This window comes from Pseudonaja textilis, chromosome 2, assembly GCF_049901715.1.
Source record: "Pseudonaja textilis isolate UNSWEBS1 chromosome 2, rPseTex1.2, whole genome shotgun sequence".
Classification (NCBI taxonomy): domain Eukaryota; kingdom Metazoa; phylum Chordata; class Lepidosauria; order Squamata; family Elapidae; genus Pseudonaja; species Pseudonaja textilis.
In genome coordinates, this window is record NC_141991.1 from 138523306 (window position 1) to 138549136 (window position 25831).

General features: G+C 34.4%; 1 protein-coding gene across 4 annotated transcripts in view; it reads left to right on the plus strand.

Annotated features, from left to right (window-relative positions):
- NEMP1 (nuclear envelope integral membrane protein 1) overlaps positions 1-25831 on the plus strand; it is a 39073-nt gene that overhangs the window by 6894 nt on the left and 6348 nt on the right. For 2 of the 4 annotated variants that reach the window (XM_087925471.1, XM_026713748.2), the window contains exons 4-6: positions 16028-16100; positions 16656-16749; positions 19618-19732. In XM_087925471.1, coding sequence (XP_087781597.1) covers positions 16028-16100; positions 16656-16749; positions 19618-19732 — 282 coding nt within the window. The remainder of the gene's footprint in view (positions 1-16027; positions 16101-16655; positions 16750-19617; positions 19733-25831) is intronic. The other 2 variants (XM_087925472.1, XM_087925473.1) reach the window with 1 other exon arrangement.

The window sequence follows — 25831 nt, forward strand, 5'->3', positions numbered from 1 at the left end:
AAGGCTTTTCATCCCCTCCTTTCTCTCTTGTTTATTTTTCTCCTTGCCTTTTTTACCCCATTGTCTCTTCTCCTCCCTTTTCTTCTTCTGCTTACCCCCTTTCTGTTGTTTTCTAACCTTGTATCCACCTTTCATCTCATTTTTCTCTTTTCGGATTGTTTTCTCAAACCTTAAAATCCCCTTTTTCTTTTCCTCTTCCTCCCCAAAGAAAACCCATTGTTCATCCAAGATGGCTTCTTCTTCTTTATTCCAGTCATCCTGTTGCGTAGTCAGTTTTTCATAAGTGCATATTGCCATTTCTAGAAATTGAAAAAGAGTGCCCAAAATATCTTTTCCATCTTGCTCTTCTTTTTTATATTTTTGATATTGAATTTCTAGTTCATCCAGAAGCAATGCCATCATGAAGAGAAAAACTTCTTCAAAAACAACCACCCAAGTATTTTTAATCAAGAATAATTCCAAAAAATTCCAAAGTCACTAAAAGATCCAAATAAATTATTTCTTTTAATACTTTTTTTTCCTTCTTCTATTTCTCTTTCTGGGGTTACTGATTGATCAAAAAGTTCCCATTGAAGTATATCTTTCTTTAAAGTTCTAGGCAGTCTCCTCCTTTTTCAAGCTCTGCTCCCAAAAATTTTTTTCCTCTCCCCCCACTTACAACAGCAATTTCCCTTTAAACACTCAGAAATCCATACCTCAAATACGGGTTTTCGAATTTCTGAAGTTGTTAAATCCAAAGTCCAAAAATCCTTTATCTCATAACTTTCAAGTTGAATTACTTCGGTGCCCAAATATATTTTCCAAGTCTCCGTCTGCTATTTCTATGGGGTGGGAGAGTGAATACAAATTTTCCCTTGACAGCTTTCTCCACTGCTTTTCTCTTCTTAGGGATACAATGTATCTTTCAGGCAATTCAAGCAATTCCGTTCCAGGGTTTTAAAGGTTGTTATTTTCCTGGCTCAGCCAACACTTTCACTTCTGATTCTCCTTTCTCCTTCTTCCTCCAGCACAATCTTTTCCAGTTGCCGGCTTCTTTGTGGCGGACATTGCTGACCGCCGCTCCACCGCCTTGAGAAAAGGAGGTTAAGCTGGGTGAGGAGGGGGTCTGCGACACCCCCAAACCCCTTCCCAGATCCTCCCTATCTTCGGCTGCCTCTACAGGGCAGCCTTATCCCCCAGACCCATCAGGATCGGAGGCACCAAGACGGCTAGCGCAACAGGGATCGCGCACCGTCGCGAATCCCCGCCACCGCCGAAGCCTGGCAAACCAGAAGGGCCCTACTCTACATATTTTTTTTTGAAGATCCCCAATAGGAGGACTTCTGGTTCTAGGTCTAATTGTTCATTGGTGATTTCCTGTAACCAATTTTGAATTTTGAGCCAGTATTTTTGAGCCTCTGGGCAAGACCACCACATATCATTATATGTTCCCTCTTTTTTTTTATATTTCTAAAATATGGAACTCATTTTAGGGTACATTTTCGCTAATCTCAAAGGGGGTAAGTGCCACCTATAGTCTCCCACTTCATGTTATGACCAATATTTTGACCATGCGATCATGCATCCTTTCACTACTTCTAATTCTACTTCTAGGAGATACTTGTAAATTTTGGTAATATTTTTTTTATCTGGGCCTAATGAAATTTTGTCTAATTGTTGAGGTTTCAAGTATATTCCATACTCCTTTACATCCTTTTTATATCGACTTTGTATTTGAAGATAAGCCCCTCTACTCGTAGCCCTTGTTCTTGGAGCTCTTGTATTGTTTTTAAATTTCCATTTGTATCCAATAAGTCTTTATATTTTAACATTTTGTTCAGGTCTAAATTATTTGGGTGGATCATCGCTTCCATTGTAGATAGCCAAATTGGGATTTTTTTATAGTGTTTTTTTCTAACCTTGATCCAATTGTATATCAATGAATCTCTAATCAAATGTCTGTGGAAATATTTTTGTTTAGTAGGTCCTATATCCCAAAGAAAGGCATGCCATCCCCTCTGAAGGTCATGACCTTCTATAGCTAATATTCTTTTGTTCTTTAAATTAATCCAATCTTTTAGCCAAACTAATGTTGCTGCACTATAATATAATTCCCAATTTGGCAATCCAAAGCCTCCTCTGCTCTTCATCTCTTGTAGTAATTTCATGTTTATTCTAGGTTTTTTACCCTGCCAGATAAATTTTGCTGTCATTCTATTAAGATTATCAACAAAGGTCTTTTCTAATTTAACTGGAATAGTTTGAAATAAATAAAGAAATTTTGGTAATATAGACATTTTTATGGCTGCTATTCTTCATAATAATGACAGTTGCATTTTCGTCCATAATTCCAAATCTTTTTTTGTTTGTTGTAATAGCTTATTATAATTATTCTCCTTTATCACCTTACAATGTGCTGTCAGCCATATTCCCAAATACTTAATTTTTCTTGTTGTTTGAAGTCCAAGCACCCTTTCTAATTTTGTTATTTGTAGATCTATTAAATTTTTTACTAAAAGTTTCATTTTCTGTCTATTAATTTTCAATTCTGCCACCGCTCCATATCTTTCTAGTTCCTTAATTAACATTTGTCCTTTTTCTATTGGATCTTCCATAATAAAAGCCATATCGTCTGCAAAAGCTTGCAGTTTATATTCTTCATTTTTAATTTTCAAACCTTTTATTTCAAGATTTTGTCTCACTCTAATAGTATTTCTAATGATAATATGAAGAGCAAAGGGGACAACGGACAGCCTTGTCGGACTCCTTTTTCTATATTTATAGTTTGGGTATCTCTCCATTTATTATGATATTTGCTTTTTGTACTGAATAAATTGCTGTTATAATATTCTCAAATTTGTTGCCGAAATTCATATCATAAATTTGCTGAATCATAAATTGCCAATTAAGATTGTCAAAAGCCTTTTGAGCATCCAAAAAAACAAGAGCTACCTGTTTCCCTGGATAGGCTTCATAATATTCCAAACTATCCATTATTATTCTTAAATTGTTCCTAATTTGTCTATTTAGGAGAAATCCGTTTTGATTTGGATGTATGTAATCGTTCAGAATTTTCTTTAGTAGCAATAATAGTAGTAAATATTTTATAATCTACATTCAACAAAGAAATTGGTCTATAGTTTTGTATCATTCTGGCATCTGAATCCCCCTTCGGGATTAGCGAAATTAATGATTCTTTCCACGTGTCTGGCATTTTAGCAGATAATAATATCTCATTATATAAATCTACCATTATTGGTCCCACTTGATCTTCTATTGCTCTATAAAATTCTGCTGGGAAGCTGTCAGGGCCTGGAGTTTTATTACTTTTCTGGGTTCTAATTGCTTTTTTTAATTCTATCATAGATATGTCCTTCATCAAAAATTCTTTCATCTCATCGTTAATTTCTCAAATTCTTTTTTCTCTTAGATTCCCTTATCTGATCTTAATCTACTCTCTCTTTCTTATACAGATTCTCAAAATATTTATTTGCAATCTTTTTTCTTCTTCTCTATTGTATGTTGATAATTTCCACTTTCATCTGGAATTTTCATTCCAGCCATAACAGGACAAACATTTGAATGCACAGTACTGTCTAACATTGTCCTGATATAGGTCACTCTGCAGCAGTCAAGCCATGCAAATTTCCCCCATGGATTTAATTTCCCAGAAGTGTTGAACTTTCTCTCTCTTCCAACACCCCCCCCCCCAACCTTGAGGCTGGACAGAAAAGGCACAGCCATGCAAATTTCCCCCATGGATTTAATTCCCCAGCAGCTGTGGTTCTTTCTCTCTTGTCCAACCCCCCGAGGCTGGAAAGAAAAGGCACAGCCATGCAAATTTCCCCCATGGATTTAATTCCCCAGCAGCTGTGGTTCTTTCTCTCTTGTCCAACACCCCCCCGAGGCTGGAAAGAAAAGGCACAGCCATGCAAATTTCCTCCATGGATTTAATTCCTCAGCAGCGTTGGATTGCTCCAACGTTCGCTCTCTCTCTTCCTTCCACACCCCCACCTGGAGGCAATGGTTGCTGCAGCCATCTGGCAGAAGCACGAGCAACAGCTGCTGCTTTTCTTCCCGGGACTTTAATGCCTAGGGCGAGTATGAATTAACCGAATGGCTACATTGATACCCCTGTGTATCTGTGTAGCCGCTCGGTTAGTTCCTAATCCACCTTTCTTTCCCACCGTCAGCAAGCCACCCCTCTCCCCTGGCGTTGGTCTTACCTTCAAGTTGCAGCTCACATGGTTCTCTGCTTCTCAGTCAAAGTGAGTTTTGCACGGTGGTCAGCAGGTGGGCATGTGGGCGGAGCAGCCTTGTTTTGCCGTGCGGCCCAGATTAATTGCTTTTGGAGGCCATTTCTTCTGTGGCCCACCAAAATTTTGCTGTGGCCCACCAGCGGACCGCGGCTCACCGGTTGGCAACCGCTGTGTTAAATGACTTAAGAATTGATGATTTATTGAATTCATTAAGACTAGATACAATACTATTATTACTATTATTACTATTAGAGTAATAATGAGTAAAGTGGGCTGGAAAGTTTGAAAATATAGTTAAGTAACTGATAAGAATCTCCTTGCCTAGCAGTGCTAAGAAATTAGACCAAGCAGATAAACAGTAATATAAAAGCTTAGAGAATTGAAAAAAATCGAATTGTAAAACACAGATAAAGTTGATAGTAGTAGGCAATACAACTTGGGAGAATATAGCTAGGATAGTGGAGAAACAATAAAGAATTATTAAAGATATGACCAGCACATCTACCACCATTACTAAAGTAGGAAGAAAACCGACACCAGCAGTAACACACCCCACCACAACATCGGCGCAAAAAATAATTGAAGGGATGTTGGTGCCAGAAAAATCCACAGCCCAAACCAGCACACAATTGGTTCAAACCACATTATTAACTATCCAAAGCATGATGTTGACATTGCAGGAATCGATGTCCAAAAACCATACGGAAAGCAAAGTAGAAAGAGAAATAATGAAAGAAGAATTAAAAAATGAGTTAGGGGAAATGAGAAGTGAAGTCAAAAATTTGGATAGAAAGATAGGCCAGATCCAAGAATTGATTAAAATAAACGAAGAGAAGATTAAAGTGATTGAAAAACAAGCTAATCAAATGGAAAAGAAGTTGGAAGGCATGGAACAAACAAGGAGCAGAATAAAGAGACCAGTGAGACCCTGACTCATCTTGAGATGGATAAGGCCTCCTATTATCTTAGATTCCAGAATGTGGAAGAAGAGAGGGGAGAGAACTTACTGTTGGTGATGACGGAGATGTTGGCGGAGCTTTTGAACAGAGATAGGGATGAGATGGTGAATGAGCTGAACGACGTATATAGAATGCGAGACGGCATAGACTCCCCAGAGAAATGCATATTAGATTTGCAAGGAGGCGAGTGAAGGATATAATTTATAGAGTTATGAGAGATGAAGGAATAAAATACAAAGATAGAGAAGTGATTGTTCTAAAACAGGTGCCGAGGAGACTTTGCAAACAAAGGAAAGACTATTGATTTCTCACAAATTACTTAAACAAAAAAAAAATCTTTTAGATGGATTACCCCAGAGAGTATACTAGCAATATGGAAGGAAAAAAGGGTGAGAATAGATAACCTAACCAAAGCTCAAGAACTCTTCGACCAAATAGGAGGAATAGAGGAAGAACTGAGCAGCAGAGACAATCATGAAATTCCAAGTCAAGAAGAGCTACAATCTAGAAGCAGGGGGAGGGAGAAGGAGAGGAAAGGAGATGAAGAGATGTTGGGAAGAGCAGAAATAGGAGTGAGGACAAGAAGTCAAACGATGGGTAAAAATATTGAGGGATAGAAGTAAAAAAGGAATGGATAAAGGAGTGAATTTGATATCTATAAATATTAATGGGTTAAATGACCCAGCTAAGAGAAAAATATTTTTTAAGTTAGAAAAACAAAAAGCGGATATAATATGTATTCAAGAGGTTCATATAAAGGAGAGAGATAAAGGGTACTTATTAAATAAAAAGTTGGGGAAAACGTATGCAACATTGGTGGAGGAGAAAAAAAGAGGTAGTATAATATATAAAAGAAGATAAAGCTTCAGAATTGATTTATAAAGATGAATTGGGAAGAATAGTAGTGGTAGAGGTGGTAATGCAAAATAAAAAGAAATTCTTAGTGGGGATATATGCCCCTAACAAAAACTAGAGTGAATTTTACAAAAGCTTATATGAAAAACTAATAGAATTTGGAAACCCAAGAATTTGTATTATAGGAGATTATAATGCAATAACAGATAATAGACGAGATTATGCTTATGAACAAAGACAATATAAGAAATGGAATACATTGCCTAAGAAATTTATAGAGATGGTTGAAGAATTAGAATTAGTGGATGCGTGGAAAAAAAGGAACCCAGGAATATCACAGTTCACTTTCTACTCCAGCCCACAAATCATGGTCCAGGATAGATATGGCCTGGGTAAATAGTGAGCTATACAGAGAGATTCAGTTTTGGCTAACATATGGGCAGATCACAACCCGATACAGATAGTTTGGAAAAATAGTCATTATAAAAAAGACAGATGGATACTTAATTCCCAAGTACTGAAAGAGGAAGAATATGTTCAAAAAGTTAGGGAAGAATTGATTAGTTTTTAAAAATTTAATAAAAAACAGGATACCTCATTGCAGAACCTATGGGATACAATGAAGGCATGCTTAAGGGGAATATTGATAGCTTATATAGCAAATAGAAACAAAGAAAGTGGGGGGGACACTTCCGCTTGCCAGCTTCGGTGACAGCAGGGATTTGCGTTTCTTCGCAATCCCTGCTGTGCTCACCGTCTTGGTGCCTCCGATCCAGATGGATTTGGAGGATAAGGCTGCCTTGTAGAGGCAGCCGAAGATAGGGAGGATCTGGGGAGGGGTTTGGGAGTGTCGCAGACCCCCCCACCCAGTTTAAACCTCCTTCTCTCAAGACAATGCAGCGACGGTCTTATGGCCGCCATGAAGAGGCTGGCATCTGGGAAAAGATTGCGCAGGAGGGGTGCTGAAGGAAGAAAAAAAACAGAGAAAGCTTTTGGCTGAACCGGGACAACAATTAACATCTGAATACCCTGGAACTTTGGCTTTTCCAGTGATATATTGTTTTCCAAAGGATCATTAAGCTGCGGTGGAAGAGTAAAGGGAAAACTTTTTTTTTTCTCCTCACTTTCCTTCCCACGGAGGCAGCAGATGGAAATCTGAAACACCCGTATTGGCAATAGAAGGTATTAACTCTCAAAATTGAAGCCAAGGGGAAATAATATTTTCAAATATTGATACTTTAAAACTCAAATCTTTTTGCTTTAAGGGGGAAGGAAGAGAGGTAAATGATTTATACTAACGTTTGTTGAAGGAGACTGCTTGGACTTTTATAAGATTAGAGATTAAACTGTAATAAAACTTCCAAAAAATGTCTTGGAATTATGTAATTGAATTCTCCCCCAGGAAGAGCAAATGACTTTGGGACTTTAACTATCTTTTGAAAGACTAAGAAAACATTTGGACTGCTTAAAAAAAAAAATTCTTTTCTGTTCACAATGGTGTTTTTTGAAGAATTGAAAATGCAGTTTGAAAAATTAAGACAAGAGGAAGATGGCTCTTTTGGATCTATCTTTGGCTTTTTAGAAATGGCGATTTGTGCTTACCAGGAAATGCAACAAGAAAGAGGCTGGGACGATGAAGAAGAAGCCATCTTTAATGGACATATGATTTCAAAAAAGGGTAAAAAGGAGAAGAAAATCAAGAATTTAAGCTCTAAAAAAACAATTAAGAGAGGGAAAAGAAAGGTGAAAAATCGATATAATGATAGAAAGCAATGGAAAAGAGGAATGCAACAGAGAGGGGAGATTAAAAAGTGGGAGATTGAGAGAGGGGGGGTAAAAAGGCTAGATTTGACAAGGAAGGAAGAGACAAAGCGAAGGGAAGTTATAAGGACTTTAAACAAGATGTTGTTTGTTTTGTTCATAAGAAACTTTTTCAGAGACAAAGGGTAAAATAAAATCTTAATAGAGATTCTGCAAAGGTACATAAGACTGCATTTTATATTTGTATTTGAAATATGTTTCAATAAAATATTGTAGGGACTGTGTAATTGATGTGTATTTAACTAATTTGTTAGGGAATACTATTTTTAATATCTATAAGAATATTATGTTTGTTTTTTCTTATTCTAAAATGTTATTTAGAATGTACTAAGCAGAATCAGAATAGAAATAATGTTTAATTTTAAGCGTTGAATTTGGGGGGAAAATAGAAAGGTGTCATACTTCAATCAGTTATTACAGGGACAAGATTGTGTTTAAGAGAAAGATAAATGGATGATTGAAAAAGAATGGACAAAAAATACAAGTGAAATGATCTAAATTGAGATTAAATAAATAAAGTAGAATTAAGAGAGTGAAAAGAGGGGAGAAGATATCTGTAAAATGTAGAATCTTTAACAGGATATGAAATAGTACATAAGCTGAGCATGAATTTAATTTAAGTCTGTACCAAAAGTTATAACCCGGGGTTAAGCCGCTTTCTAAAAAGAAGTTTTATATTTTTTATGTTATGTGTTTGTCAGTCTATATTTGCTTATTGAGGAGTAATATTGGATAAGAACATATGAAATAGTAACAATATGAAATATAGTAAGATGAAATATATGAATGAATAAAACTGAATAGAAATAAAGGAAGAAACAGTAAGAAGGTGGAAAACAGCAAGAAGATATGAAGTTGAATATATAAGATGCTTATTAAGTTATGTGTGGAAATGTGATAATTTAGAATTATATTGTACTTAAATGAGATGTCTTATTTATTTTGTTAAGTAGTTGTTGGAAAAGATGTCTTATGTTCTTATGTCTTATGTTTTGTTTGTGTACTGTTTTTTTTTTTTTTTGAAAATTAATAAAATTTTACTTAATAAAGAAAGAGAGGGGAAGCGGAAAGCCCTAACAAAAAGAATAGAGAAATTGGAAAATAAGCAAATGGAAATCCTGGGAGATGAATATATTAGAAATGAACTAGCATTAATTAAACATGAGATGAATATTTTAGATCAGGAAGAACTAATTAAAAAATTATTATATACAAAACAAAATTATTTCGAACATGCAAATAAACCCAGAAGGTGGCTAGCATATAAATTAAGAAAATCAGAAAAGAACGATATATCAATGACAGGATAAAAATGGAATAATAGAGATATATCATGAGGAAAAAAAGGAAATTGTCAGAGAGTACTTCGAAGATCTTTACAGACAAGAAGTAGTTGATTTAAATAAAATAGAATGTTTGAAAGAAGGAACTCTATCCAATATCAGGGGATAAAAAAGACATGCTGAATAAAGAAATAACTTTAGACAAGCTAAAGGCGGTGATTCAAAAACAAAAAAGAAAACGCCAGGCCCAGATGGGCTACCAAATGAGCTATATAAAGAGATAGGTGATATACTAGAGATAATGCTATTAGAGGTTTGCAATGGGGTATTACTGGAAGCCAAAATACCAGAATCTTGGAAGAAGCATACAGAACATTGATTCCGAAAGAGGGTGCAGATGCCAATCAAACAAAGAATTACAGACCAATGTCCCTTTTAAATTCAGATTACAAAATTTTTATGGCGGTAATGGCGGAAAGATTAAAGAAAATACTCAGTAATAAAATTCACCCAGATCAAAATGGATTTCTTTCCACGAGGCAGATCAGATATAACACAATAACAATAATAGACATATTGGAATATTATGAAAAGCATCCAGGAAGCCAAGTGGCCTTGGTCTTCCTGGATGCACAAAAGGCCTTTGATAACTTAAACTGGGACTTTATGAAAAAGCAGATTAATCTGATGGATTTTGGAGATAATTTTGTAAAGATGTTGAATGCAATCTATGCCACACAAAAGGCATATGTATTGACCTTCCGGGTTGAGCCCTCCTCGCTGACGGACCGTAGATCACGACTGTCCACGGCTACGGTCCATGCTCTTTCGTTGGAGAGCCCCGATCATTGCAATTAAGGGCTGAAGCTGCCTTGGAGGGGCGGTGGAGTAAGGGGAAGCTGCAAGCCAGGTTGGAGGGAGCCGCATCTCCCTTCCTGGGCTTGGTCTTTTTTCCCCCGAAGACGACTGAAGCGGGGGTCCAAAATGGCCACCCCAAAGAGGAGGACTCAGCTGGATTAAGATTTGTGCAGGAGTGAAGAAAGAGGTGGATAACATCTGAGCCGGGACAATTGGGCGAAACAATGAAACAAAAGTATCCTGGGATTAAGGTAACATCCTACTTTTAAGAAAAGAAAAGTGAGTGGCGGAAATACAAAGGGACAGGAAAAAAATAAAATAATTTTGACAGCTAAGCGGGGCTTCGAATTGGGAAAGGAAGAAGCCGGAACTAAAGAATTAATTAAATTGGACTAAAATATTTAGGCAATAAAAAGGCATAAAATAAAGCTGGACTTAAGATTGTCAAATAATAATAATAAAATTTACAAATTGGAGACTGGATTGTGCTGGAATATTGGGGTTCAAAAAACCCTAAATAATAAAATAGGGGAAAAAGGTGAGAACTTTGTATAATGGAGAGTGCCATCTTCTGACAAATAACTTACACAAAAGGGAAATCATCCTGTTTCTGTATAAACTTATGTCGATATAATGTTAAAGAAATATTGAAACAAAGTAAGAATATTAGAAAGTGAAAGTGGAACCAGAATAAAGAAAGAAGCAAGGAAAGACTGCCTGTGGGATTGATTGATGTTTTTGGTATAGACCCTGGGTTGGAACAATTGAGAACTTTAGAAAACTTGAAGAAGAAAGAAGGAAAGTAAAAGTGTTTTTTGTGAACTTCAACGATTATAAAATATAAGCGAGTGTAATGATATCTCTTCGGGAATTAAGAATGGAACTTAAAAATATGAGAGAATTACTACAGGAAAAAGGCAAATTACTTTGCTCTGTGTTAGAAGAAATGGAAAGGGCGATTGAAGAACAAGAAGAAAGAACTTCAGAGGAGGAGGAGTCGACTCAAGGAGAAGCCATTTTAAATAGACAACACAAAGAACACTACAAAGACGAGAGGAAAGAAGGAAGGCTAAAAAGTTGAGATTTAAGAAGATAATCAGAAAGGGGAATACCTGTGAAATCAGGAGAGGTAGAAAGGTGCAGCAGAAAAGGGGCAAGGAAGATATCAAGAAAGAGAGGGATTTAAACTGGAATGAGAAAAGATATGGGAAAAAGAGGGGGAGGAGAGGCAATAAGAAACAGGTGCAGGAAATAAAGAAACACGGAAATAGTAAAATGATGAAAATAAATTGTTTTTTCAGAGATAATGGTTGATGAATTAAAAGGGATTCTGCAGGGTGACAAGGGGTAACAAGAATATATTTGCAATTAAAATACTTAGAAAATAGGATAATATAGATTATTAATGGAGGGATAGATACTGATAACTCTTATTAGATGAATATACATTTTTATTTTTATCTTTAAAAGAAAAGTTAAGTATTGAAGAAATTGTAATAATTGAAATGAATGTGAAGATGTTTAAAAATGAGGTCAGTATCAGTGACCAGGAATTAAACAGTCAATCTTTCCCTTTTATTTTTTTTGAAATTAGAAATAAAATTAAGGGGGGAAAATATATTGCAGAATCCAAATGAAAAGATGTAATGATTATTATTGTAACTACTTAAAAATAAAGGTTTATTGGGAATTAAGATGGGGGAATAAAGGTATATTTTAACCACTGAGATGTCACACTCAAACCTATGCTTGTTTCTTTTTCTTTTGTGTTAAGACTTGTATTAATCTAGAATTTATAGAAAGAATGTGTGATGGAAAGAAAATATGACAGATTAAAGAACTGTTTAAATTAATAAGCTAATACAGACTATTAAAAGGAAGGAGAGACATTGGTAACTTTTATTTTTTATTTTATTAGGCAAACATATTGTTATTTTTTTTGTTTTTAAAATAAATATCAAAGGATTATATTTGAAATAATTGAAATGAAAAGAAAGGATGTTTGGATTGAGATCAAGAGACTAGGATTAAATTGCTTGTTTCTCTCCTTTCTGAAAGTTTGGAATGGAAAAGGTAATAATAGAATTAAGTATGCATATATGAATGTATAACTATTATCATATTTGCATGTAAAAGTGATGACCCAGAAATATGTTGTCCACTAAAAAGAGCTTTTTGTTTTTGTTAAGGTAATTTCCCGATAGGAGAATGAGCGCATACAGCGTATTTGAGAGTAGTGTTTGAATAATACACACACAGTACCCAGATACACTATACAGTAAATGTAGGTTTTTACTTCCAATGAAGGTTTAAGCAAATTCAAAATAATCAGTCCAAAGTCATTCACAGGTAAATCAGTCAGTTTTTCAATCCAGGGATAATCCAATAAAAACGTCCAGTATCAAAAAAACAGTTCAGTAACAGGCTTACATCAAATCCAGAAAGAGCAGTCAATTAGGAAAAATGGAGGAATGGCAATACTTTCTAACAGAAGGAAACAGAGACTTACTCACAATCTCTTCTGAGACTCAGACTAAAACTAAACAACCCAGGTTTCTGGCTCCGTCTTATGGCTGTTTGAGAAACCACACCCAATTGCATGCTCTTGCATTCCCTTAAAGAGACAGTATTAAAATGTCTATCCTGGTTTATATATTTCTAACCCAAATACCTGCTAGGTGACTTATATTCCTAACAGTTTTTATGTGAAAAACTGAATAAAATTTGTTTTTTTAAAAAAACAAAAGGCCAATGTATTATTAAATGGAGAAATTACCAAATCACTGAAGATAAGGAAGGGGATCAGACAGGGATGTCCGCTTTCAGCTCTGCTTTTTATAACAATTTTGGAAACTCTGCTGGACAGAATTAGATTAAATAAAGACATTAAAAGAATTAAAATCAAAAATCAAGAATATAAATTACAACCTTTCGCAGATGATATGGTTTTTGTCATGGAAGATCCAATAGACTCAGGACCAGCTCTACTAAATGTAATAGATAAATTCGGTAAATTGGCAGGATTAAAAATAAGGAAAAAACCAAAATGCTAGTTAAAAACATAACAAATAGTAAACAAAAAAAATTGGAAGAAAAGACAGGATTACAAATTGTAAATAAAATTATATATTTAGGAATTTGATTTAAGAGCTAGAACATTAAATCTGTGGGAGGATAATTATACTAAATTACTGAAACAGATTGAAAAGGACTTGGAAAATTGGAATAAGATGCAAATTTCATTATTAGGTAGAATAGCAACAATCAAAATGAATGTTTTACCTAAAATATATTTGTTTCAAACAATTCCGATATTACTGGACAAATTTTTTTTAAAGATTTCGATAAAATTGTGATGAAATTTATCTGGGCAAAGAAAAAAACAAGGATAAAAAAAACTTATTTACAAGATAATAAAAGCAGAGGTGGATTCGGACTACCTGTCTGGGAGACATATTATAGAGCAGCAGCATTAGTGTGGATAAAAGATTGGATTGATTTAAGGAATAATAGGATTTTACAATTGGAGGGACATGATTTACAGCTAGGTTGGCATGCATTTTTGTGGAACCCAAATAGTAAAAATAACCTATATTTTAGTAGACATGTATTCCAAAAGTCTTTAATTAAAATTTGGACTGATATAAGAAAGAATCATTATACTAAAATCCCGAGGTGGTTTTCAACGATGGAGGCAATGTTTCACTTAAATGCGATGGACATCAGTAAAAAATTTAAATATTATCAAATATTAGATATTGAGGGAAGAATTAAAACGAAACAGGAATTAGAATCACAAGAGATAGTTATTGATAATTGGTCATATTTTCAAATAAAACATACAACAAAGATGTAAAGGAATATGGAATTGAGGTAAAAGACACATTTAGATAAAATACTTTTAAACCCTGAGAAAAGTTTGATTTCCAAAATATATAATTATTTACTAGAATATGAAATGGCTGAGAAAAATGTGAAAGGTCCTATGTTAGCTTGGGAAAAAAACTTTGGTTATAGTATTGGTCTGGATGCCTGGGAAGAAATCTGGCAGAAAAACCTGACACTAACCAAATCAGTATCATACAAGGAGAATCTATACAAAATGATGTACAGATGGCATCTGGCACCCTCTAGATTGGCTAAAATATTTCCAACAGCCAATCCTTGCTGTTGGAAATGTAAAGGGAAATTTGGTACATATTTTCATTCATGGTGGACTTGTGCTGAGATAAAGAAATATTGGTTAAAAATAAAAATGTGGATAGAAGAAATTATTGAGTGTGGGCTGGAGTGGAAATCGGAATTATTTTTGTTGGGAATGATCAAAGGGGACTACCCCGCTAAAGTAAAATATCTGACCATCCATTTATTAACCGCGGCACGTATTTCACTAGCACAATATTGGAAAAACCCAAATGTACCACCGATACAGATTGCTATCCAGAAAACATATGAGTGTGCCCAATTGGAGAGGCTTACGATTAAAATTAATGGGAAGAAGAATACAGATTACTACCAAATATGGGATAAATGGTATAAGTGGGTAGACAATAAAAGAGGAAACATGTAAATGAACCTAAGATACAAATTATATTCAGCGGTCTATATTATATTAAATATATAAAAACAAAGGTTTTAAATCTTTTCTCTGTTACTACTATTATTATTAGCCATTTATAATATTTTTTTGTTTACTAGTTAAAAAACATGAATGTATTCGTAATAGAAGAGTAGTTATAAACTAACGTGAAAATAAATAGAGTATATTGTGAATTATTTAGTGCTTAGGATGTGATAGTGAGTGAAGATGTGACTAGTACTAGCCAATAATGATTTTTAGGACTTACCAAATTCGATAACAAATGTAAAGAATTATGTATTATTCACATATTGTTTCTGTACTTTGAAATTTATGTTTTTAAATTTGTAAATAAAATCGTTTTTAAAACTTAAAAAAAAAAAAAGGAAAAATGTTCTAATGCCAAACCCTATACAAGAGCTATCTGTATGTAATGGTTAAGCCACCAGAGTAGAAACAAGGAGATCATGATTTCTAGTCCTGTCCTAGACACAAAAACAGCTGGGTGACATTGAGTCAGTCACACACTCTCAGCCCTAGGAAGCAGACAATGGTAAGCCGTTTCTGAAAATTTTATCAAGGAAACTGCAAAGACTATTAAAGGCAATTGCCAGAATCAGTGCTAATTCCATGCCCTGTCCCCACCCCCAAATGGAATAGTCTATCTGTTGTAATTCTTCATGTTTGGAGGTTTGGAAGAGGCTAGATAGCCATTTCTCAAGAATGGTCTCTTTGGTTTTCCTTCACAGAAAAATGAACTAGATTATCCTTTTGGTCTCTCCCAATTCCACAATTCTGTGATCCAGTGAAATTAGACTTGATGTGTTTTCCTGAATGTGCTGCTTGAGTTCTTGAAATATCTTTACTTTTTCATACATATTTTATTCACTATTTGTTTTTTGAACAATGTAATTATCTTGGATAGACAAGAGGGTTGAATACATTTAGAATGATCATTGACTTTGTATGTATATATGTTCCAAAGCCTTAAGGCAGCATTTGCTACAATAAGGACAAACTATGTAGTTGGTTTAATTAAGCCTGCAGATGTCAAAGAAGAACACCTTCAACATGCTCATTTTGTATATATAAAATCTGTCCAATTTGAAACACAATTGTTCACAATTGTATATGATATTCTGAAGTACAAAAGGTTGTGTGTGAATTGGTTTTATTATGCAGTCTGGTTCTTAGAAAAATGTGAATGATGAAAAGAATGATTTTAAAAGAAAATACTGTTTGCCTTTTAAAAGACTTTACAGCGATAGTTCTTAATAGTTGTCAGTTTTTTCATTTTGACAGTCATTATCAAAAATCTGCATGCAGCAGAAACACATTGATGGGAAGAAATTTTTACCTTTTACATATATTTGCCATTATATTCTGAGTAGTTCAGCCAGCTGATTAATAAAATAATAATTTTATTTCTTTTAGCACTTGATCCCAAGCTCTTCATTGTTACATTTCTGGGCCTGCTACTGTTTTTCTGTAGTGATTTGATGAGTAGGTAAGTAAAAATCGAGTTCATAACATTTGCCAGCTCACAACAGATAACCATCTAATTTAGCAAATGCCTGTCTCTCCTTCAGTTTGTGATTATGTTAATCTGTCCCTTTTCACTGGAGAATACTTGGGAAATATCAAATCTTGTTGTTTCCATGGACTTCCATGTAACAGGATATTTTTGTCTGTTCTTTTTCTGAGTAATGAAGAAAGATATTTGTGAAGTCTCAATTCTTGTGCGTCATTATTTCCAATTCTTGCAAGACTTCCACATATTGTTTGCTCTTTTAAAGTACTAACATGTAATTTGGCAGCTAAGCTAATGTCTGTCCCTTTGGGGAAGCATTATGACTCTTAGTTTTTGAAGTACTGTTCACTTTTCGTCCTGCTGCTATAATTGATTTTCTATTTGTATTCTTCTTTACCCATCAGCCCTTGCTGTCATTTCTTTTTTTTTATGGCTTCCAGCCCAAAACCTAGAATTACTAGAATTACTGTTGAATTTGTACCATGTATAGATTTTCATGCACAGTGTCTGATATATTCTTTCTCTTTGCAGAAGTTCAATCTTCTTCTATTCAACTGGAATAAGCATTGGCATACTGAGTTCATTGCTCATTGTTGTCTACGTACTATCCAGATTTGTGCCCAAGGTGGGTTAAAAATATGATGACTTAACTCTATTAGGGATTTTGGCAACATTCTGCAAAGTAAATATTCTGAACTGGCTAAAGCCATTTCTACTTAGTAATTTTGGGTGTGATAGTCTAATTGATATGGAGGGTAAGTCATTACGTGATTATATATTTTGTATCTGTACTGAGGAAAATCAGAAGCTGCCCCTTCTTTATTTATCCATCTTTCCCCCTTTTTTCACTGCTTCCCTTTTTGAATCCCTTCCCCCCTTTTTATTGTTATCTTCTGTTTTATTTTCCTTTGAAGTTTAATAAAGATTTTTTAAAAAAAAAATATGGAGGATATTGAATTAAGAAAACTGATTCAAGGTTCAAGCTGAACCTCTAAATGTCTGCCTTGTTTTTATTGTTTAAGTGAGCTTGGAAAGATGAAGGGAATTTTACCCACCTAGCTAGGTATAGGAGACAATTTCTTCATAATTTTACTACCCATATTGTGGTTCAAGTCCTTATGCCATTTAATCTGTCAGGTTGGATAATAGCAGTTTTGTTATATGCTGATAAGTGCTACAATTTTCGTTAGCATGTATTGAGTTGAAGAGAGCATTGTGAGATCTGCCTTTGGTTATTATAAGGAGGGACCTTACTGAAAAACTATTAAAAGTAAATATAGTGGGTTTCTGAAAAAAAATTATAAATATACCCTTACCGGTATCAGCAACTGAATGGGCACCAAATTGAACAAGTAAAGAACTTTAAATATCTAGAATCTTATTCAATATAGTGGAATCCTAGAACACAAGTTCAAAAACCATGCTCAGATTTTTTAGAACTGGGTTGAGTGTAGAAGTTTTGATTTCAACTGTTTGATATGTTTTTGATGTTACAGCTGAAGTGCTTTATAGTGCTCCATTTTTTTTCATATGCATCAATATTTTTCAACCTTGGGAACTTTCAGATGTGTGAACTTCAACTCCCAGAATTTCCCATGCTGGCTGAGGAATTCTGGAAGTTGAAGTTCATACATTGTAACTTACTGGTTTTAGTCCATTGAAAATAATAAAGAATAAAAAATTTAAATGATATGTTTCCCAGGGATCTCTAAGCTTTTAATTGTGAGAAAGGATTTGGTTTTGCATCTTAATTATTGGACAAAAATGTGGAGACTTCTTAGCATCCCTAACTCTGATTGATTCAGTGGACGAAAATGTTAAATGATCTTAATAATGACAGTTTCTTGTCTTATTTTGTAATTTATCTAGAGACAGTCAAAATTAAAAATATAGAGATAAGGAATTCCCAAATTATTTTTGCCATTATTTAACACAAAGAAAATTTATATTCCAGCTTAATATCTACACCCATACTGGCCTCAAGAGGACTGTATAGCAGTGGCCCCCAACCTTTTTTGTGCCACGGCCCGGTACCGGCATCACAAAATGATCCACGGCCCGGTACCGGCATCAGCACGCATGGCAAGGCGAGCCAAGCGACCGGCCAGCCAGCCGTCCCCGCTTCTCCCCGCCACCTTCAACTCCTCCTTTGTACCTTTGTCGATGGGCTTTGGGACGGCTTTGGGACGGTCGCTCAGCTCGCCTTGCCTTGGGTGCTGAAAGAATCCTCGCGCCTTAGTTTTGTTCGAAGCCGCCTCCCCCCCCCCTTTTTGATGAAACTAAGGTGCGAGGATTCCTTCAGGACCCAAATGCTGCTTTCCAACCGGAAAAGCTCACCAGAAGCACTTTCGCATCAAAACAAGATGGCGGCGCCCAGCAAACCGGCGGCCCGATAGAAAATGTTCCACGGACCGGTACCGGTCCGGGGCCCGGTGGTTGGGGACCCCTGCTGTATAGGAATAGAAGAGCATTCATGTTAGCCCATTGTAATGCTTTTCCATCCACATTATTAGAGGGTAGATTTTTCAATTTTTAATGAAAGCTATCTCTATCCATTTGACCCATACTCATATGCCTTTGATAAAAGTTTCCTTAGATTTATCACATCTCTTTTAAGGGGAAGGTCTGTAAGGGGAAGAGCAAACGTTATCTGTTGTTTAACCAAAAGGATTCATTTTGGTCTAACAGCAGACATAATGCAGCAGATTTTGCTTAAAAGCAACATAGGAAAAACAGCTCTGGATACACAAATATTAGAAGGAAATAGCATTGTAATGCTTTTGCTGTATGTCTTCATTTTTTATTTTTAACTTTACACTAACTTATTGCTAGCATAAGTTGGTCTATGCACCTCTTAACTAACATGAATTATACCACTCCTTTCCCAATTCTCCCTTTACAGTTGCTTAAAATGTGCTGTTTCTTTTCAATCGGCAAAGGAAAGGAGTACGATAAAGACTTGTACTTTCTTCTCCTATTGTGCAAGTGACCTCAGTGAATGAAAGGGATGCCAATATAACACAACATAATTCTACTAAGAAACAGAGTCAAAGAAAAGCATGGAGGATGAGCTTTTGGTAAACCTGAGAATGATCAGCTGAAATCCCCTGCTCCTCATATTAAAAAATTGTCTGTAAGCAAAGACTTGAGTATCAAAACCAGAACATAATATATCTGTGCCAGGTAGGCCCGTCTTATGTGATGTCCATTTAGTTTCCCCTCTTTCCCAAATTTGCACATGAAATGTTAAACATTAAAATTGCTACTTGATACATTTTGAGAAGTGGGTCTTGAGACATCCAAGGGCTCCATATCAGAGCATACTTAAAAATTTCATCCAGAAAAACATCTGTTATGATTAGTACATGGAACTAAAAGAGCCAGCCAATGAGTGTAGTATGTGAAGCCATTGGAATACTGCAGGTGAGAAAAACAGTCAAGAATGCTAAAGGAGCTTTCTCTAATCTGTAACATTTGATTATTTCTGTTCTAGAAGAGCCCTATCTATCTTATGATTCTGGGAGGCTGGTCTTTTTCTATTTATCTTACCCAGTTGGCCTTCAGAAATCTTCAGGAAATATGTACATTATACTGGGAATATCTACTTGGTGAGTAGATGGCCTTGTTTTTGATGCTGAGGTCATTTTACAGTGTTTTTGAGCTAATCTATATAGGGAAACAGCAGCAGTTGACTTTCTTAAGCAACACTTTAGTAACTACTTTCTAAAATGGTCCAAGTATTATGATTAGTTTGCATAAATAGAGTTTTCAGGTTATTACATTTCCTAGTTATCTAGGAAAAATACAAATAATTATTTCTATGGCAGTATATTTGGAATTAAATAGAAGGAAGATACCAGATCTTGCATAGGTTTGTGAAACCATGATAGTGTAAAACATAAAGGTTGGAAAGACATTGTTTACACTTTCAAAACCATCTGTCAGTTAATGCTGGTTATGCATTCCTCATTACTTCTCATGCAAAACATAGGCTTATTTGGAATGTCAGTATTCTTATTCTTTATTAATAAGGACTTTAAGAATAATTTTTATTACTTATAATAAAAAAATTAGAGTGTAACATTACAAAAAAAATAAATAGAAAAACAGAAAATAGAGCTTGCAGAATCAATGGAATCTTTACTAACAGAATCATTTTAATTAAGAAGAGAAAAATTCAGAAAGACATCTTCTTTAGAAAAAAATACTCAAAAATGGATAACTATCCAACAGCATAGAAACAAAAATCTCAGTATATACCTTAACCTACTGTTGGAAAGCCACCTGGACCAAAAGTCTGGCCAGTTTAAATCTGTGTAATAGTATCAATTTCTGAAGAAATTATATTGCAGATAAATAAATAGTTTGATCATGGGTAATCTTTGAAAGGATATTTAGGCCACACACTATAATTTAACCATCTGAAACATTTGAATTTAGGTCTAAAATATTTTTTTTAAATTTTTTTTATTGGTTTTTAAGATAAACATAGACAAACACAACATAAAAACATCAAGCCATCTTCCATATATATACATACAGTGTGTCAAGTGGTTTACAAATTGTTTTGTGCTCCACTTCATAGTCATCACTTACAATTACATTGTATATGTTCTCATATTGTCAATCAAATATTCCTAAATACATCAATATCATTGTTAATCAATCATTTGACTATACTATTATTCATGTTTTACAAGATAATCCATACTTTATTTAATTTGTTTTATGACAATTCATATTATCATCCCAAATCTATCCTATAATTATTTTGTAGTTATGATAAAAATAATACATCTTTATATTTTCATTATATTCTAAAAATCTACATATTTCATTACCATGTTTTATTGTTTAACCATTGATAAAATAGATCCCAAATCTTATAAAATTGTTTATCTTCTTGTTCTCTGATTTCAAATGTCAATCTACTCATTTCAGCACATTTTAATATTTTAATGTGTTGGTATTTTCTCATTTTTCCAGTTTTTAGCAAATACAATCCTAGCCGCTGTTAATACATTTACAATCAAATATTTCAATTCCTTACTGTATATTTCAGGTAAAATTCCCAATAAAAATATCTCTGATTTCAAGTCTATATGTTTTTTTTGTCATTTTTTCCAACCATGTGTAGATTTTAGTCCAATATTTTTTAGCATTCGTGCATGTCTACCACATATGGTAATATGAGCCAGGTATCTGATGTCATTTCCAACATTTTTCAGATTTGTTCTTGAACATTCTTGCTATTCTTGTTGGGGGAGATGCCACCTGTAAAACATCTTATACAAATTTTCTTTGTATGCAGTTGACATTGTCATTTTATAATTTTGAGACCACAATTTTTGCCATTTCTCAAGATCAATCCCATATCCAAAATTTTTCCCCTAAGCAATCATTGTTTCTTTGACTTGTTCTTCTAGTTTAATTTCTAATAAATATCCATACAATTTTTTAATCACCTTTTCATCAGTACCTGTCAAATTCTTATCTAAATCAGTCAAATTATCATAAAAACCTTCTGTTTTAGAGTCTTTATCATACCTAGAATGTATTTGCACATATGAAAACCAATTCATCCTTATACCTTGTTCCTCTAGTTTTTGCATAGATTTAAGTTCACCCTTTTCATTCAATATTTCACCATATCTAACTGTTCGTTCCTTTTTACATATTATAGGATAAGAAAATGCTTCAATAGTCGATAGCCAGACTGGAATTTTCAAATAACATTGCCTCTTAGTCTTCTCCCAATTTAACCACAGAGCCTCCCGTATATAATGTCTTCTAAAATACCCCTATGTTTTAGTTCCTTTATACCATAGGAAGGCATGCCACACCAACAACAGATCAAGTTCTTCTAATGTCAACAATCTGGTATTTCTTAATGTTATCCATTCTTTAACTCACATCAGATTTGTAGCTTGGTAGTACAACTCCCAATTAGACAAACCAAATCCTCCTCTTATTCTAGCATCTTGCAAAAGTTTTAGTTTTATTCTCGCTTTCTTACCTTGCCCTATATATTTCAACATAATTTTATTTATATCTTCAAAATAGTCTTTTCCAAGCCTAATTAGAATTATTTGGAACAAATATAAAATTCTGGGTAATATATTCATCTTGATTGTTGATATTCTGCCTATTAATGACAATTGTAAGTTTTCCCATTTCGTCAAATCTAGCGCTATCTGCTGCTTGAGTTTAATATAGTTATTCTCTTTAAGTGTGCTACATCTTGCTGTCAAATGTATCCCCAAATACATTTTATATTATTTGTGACCTGAATTTTCAAAACATCCGCCAATTCTGTCTTTTGTCTTGATAGCATATTCTTTGTCAAAATCTTTGTCTTATCTTTATTTATTTTCAAACCAGCCACCTTCCCATATACCTCTATCTTTTCTATCAATTTTAATGCTTTAATGTTAACATCCCACAGGGGATAAAAGTGGGTGTGTTTTCTCCTGAAACTTTGTACGGGACAAAGTTTAACCTTACTTCAGATTTTCTTTGTGGACTGCCTTGTGATTTTCTGTGAGTAAAATTTTATTTACTATCAGTTCGGACTTGGCAGGCAGGACATGTTAGAATTCCAAGAATATTATCAGTTCCAAAGAATTAACTCTGTGATGTCCGAGCCAGCTTGCCTGCCTGTGTTTGTGAGTTTGTACTCTTTCCATCTTTTGGGAAAGACGAAAGGCAAGACAGAACATATTGTCTACAATTCCATTAAAGTCTCCCATCATAACGATATTAATATAGTCTAATTCAATTATTTTCATATGTAATTTTCTATAAAATTCTTCTTTATTTTCATTCGGGGCATAGATTGCTATCCAGAAGTGTTTTTACATTATTGTCCATTATTTCCACCATTAAGAGTCTTCCATCATCATCTGTATGGATCAATTTAGCTGGGATAATATCTTTGATATATAAAACCATTCCTCTTTTCTTGCATTGTGTCAAAGAAGTAAATATTTTTCCTAGCTTTGGCTGTATCAACAGTTCATATTGTTTTTTAATATGTGCTTCTTGAAGGCAGATTATATCAAATTTTAATTTCTCTAATTTATGGAAAGTTTTCCTTCTTTTAACAGCTGAGTTAAGTCCATTTATGTTAATTGTAATCAGTTTTTTTCTCTTCCATGATTATACTTTATAGGTAGGTTTTGCAGTTCTTGTAGATCTTGGTTTGCGTTATTCTCTAGCTTCCACCTTTCTGCCTACTGCACCTTCTTCTTTTTCAATAGCTGTTCGGCAGTCCTCTTGAAATTCAATTAATGACATTTCTTTTTCTGTCTTCTCTTTCCATCCAAAGTATTTTGTGTAAAATAATTCTGCTTTCTCAACTGAATCAATTCTGTGTCTCTGTTCCTGCCATGTGAACATTAAACCTGTAATGAACCATCTATAATTCACCGCTTTTTTGAGTAGAATTTTAGTCAGGAATTGGTATTCTCTCTCACTCTTCTAGGTACTTGTTTCAGGACCACAATCTCCTTATCTTTATATTTCAATGTTTTCTCTCTTGCCACCTGCAATATTTGCGTTTTAATGGCTTTCTTTGTAAATCTGATGTGATTCTCTTGGTAGACTATTTCTCATTGCATATCTTGTGAAGACTCGAAAGACCTCATCTATTCCATCCATCATCTTCTCTTTAGTTATTTCCGGAGCTTCAGCCAAGCTTAGCTCATTATCTCAGCTAAGTTTTATCCCTTTTCTTCCTCTATGTTTTGAAATCTGAGATAAAATTCTGATTTGTCCATCTCCCATCTCAACATCCCATTTTTATCTTGTTCAACCACAGTTAATCTGCCATCAATATCTCCAATCTTCTTATCTCTTTGTTTATCTTCTTCAATTTTTTGGAATCTCTTATCATACTTCATCATCATTTGTTGAATAGTCTCCATCTTTTCATCAGTTTTTTCTGTTCTCTTTTCAATATTCTCTGTTCTTGCTTGTATGTTTTGAATTCCTTGCATTATCATCTGCAGTGTCATCTTTTCCTGTTCTTTTTCTTGCTGTAACATCGTCTGTATTGAGCGTTGTCCTCCAGATGGTGAAGAGGAAGAAGTAGGAATTGAGGAACCAGCCGCTGTTAGTTCCTGCTCATTTCAGATGATTCAAAATCTTCAGGTTCTTCTACACCTTAATCCACTCGTGTAATAACCAATTGTAATTCCCCCCCAAAAAATGGTGAAAAAAAAAGAAGCAAGATAAAAGAAAAATTTCTTCAGGTTCTTGTACACCTTAATCCAACTGATTGATTAAAAGCCACAAAAGAAAAATCAATATGGAAAATAAATAAAAAATGCAGGAGAGGGAGAGAGAAAAAAGGAAAAAAGACTACTCCCTTAAATAGAAAAAGAAAAAAATTGATACTAAGACTTGTCCTTTAAAATAAGATGCAAAAGTAGAAATTAGGCTCCAAAAGCAAAAAGAAAGACAAAAAAAAGCAAGTTCCCAAAGGCCCAAGATCCAAATGACTACCACAAATAACAAGCTGATAAGGAGGGGGTTTGTTAAAGTAAAGAATAGCCCAGCTTAAAAAAGAGAAAAAGAACACACTGCACCTATTTAGTTATCCAAGGCTTTTGTTAAGTTTTATAACTCTCATCTCTAGAGTCTTATCGTCTTTTTTCTGTAAACTTCAACACCAGACTCCAGCTACTGATAGAAACCCAGAAGAGCACCTGCAATAATACTCTCCCATGCTCTTCCCTCTATCTTATCAAACAGGCTCAAAGTCCTTGAAAAGAAGTCTCAGTTCTTTCTCAGCTTTGTCTGGTCGAGAGAAAAAAAAAGAGAAACAATATTTCTAAGCCTCTAGTTGGCAGTGTTATAAAGTTTCCTCTGCTTTCACTTTCCCCCTCCTTTTCCAAACAAAATATAATAAAAATTAATTAAAAAGAAAAAAAGATTTAGAAAAAAGGGCTGAAAGGGAATCTCTAGCCTAAAATATTATAAAGACAAAAAGGAGAAAAGACAAAAAAAGAAAAAGTAAGGTAGAAAAAAAGACCAGTCCAGTTTCAAAGTAAAAAATCATATATGAAGAGTCCAGCAAAAAAAAGAAAATATTAGTTTGACTTCCTGTTTAAAATTGCCGCTTAATCACTTCTGTCTGAGATTTTACAGATTCTTTTCCTTAGGGTGTCCTTTCAAATCTTAAAGAAACAATTCTCACCAAACCAGCACATTTCCTCTTTCCATTCTCTTCCATTTCGGAGCTGTCCCGACTTCAGCAGCTTTAATGGCTGCCTCTTTGCTGCTGGCAAAAAGAGCTTTTCTTGGATCTACCAGGGACTTTGCGGTTTCCCTGGGATTGACAGGATGCGCTCTTTATGTTCACCGTCTCTTTGGGACGGTTTAGATCCGTTTGGACTGTCCAGGAGCAAAGATATTGGTGGTGAACTTAGACCTTCAGGGTCTAAAATATTCTAAAGGTCTGGTTTATCAAATTTAAGTCAGTATATGCTTTATCCTGAGAATCCTTTATAATAACAATGATACTACAATATAGATATGGATTAATCCAGAGCTAGACTGATTTTCCTTCTCAATCCCAGTCAACTTGCTTGATTTTATTCAATAAATATTGGTTTCTAAAGCATAAAGTTCCATTTTATCAGACATAAAAACATATAATTCCATCTTCCAATGTGTTGTATAATTTACTTTCTTAATGTGATTTT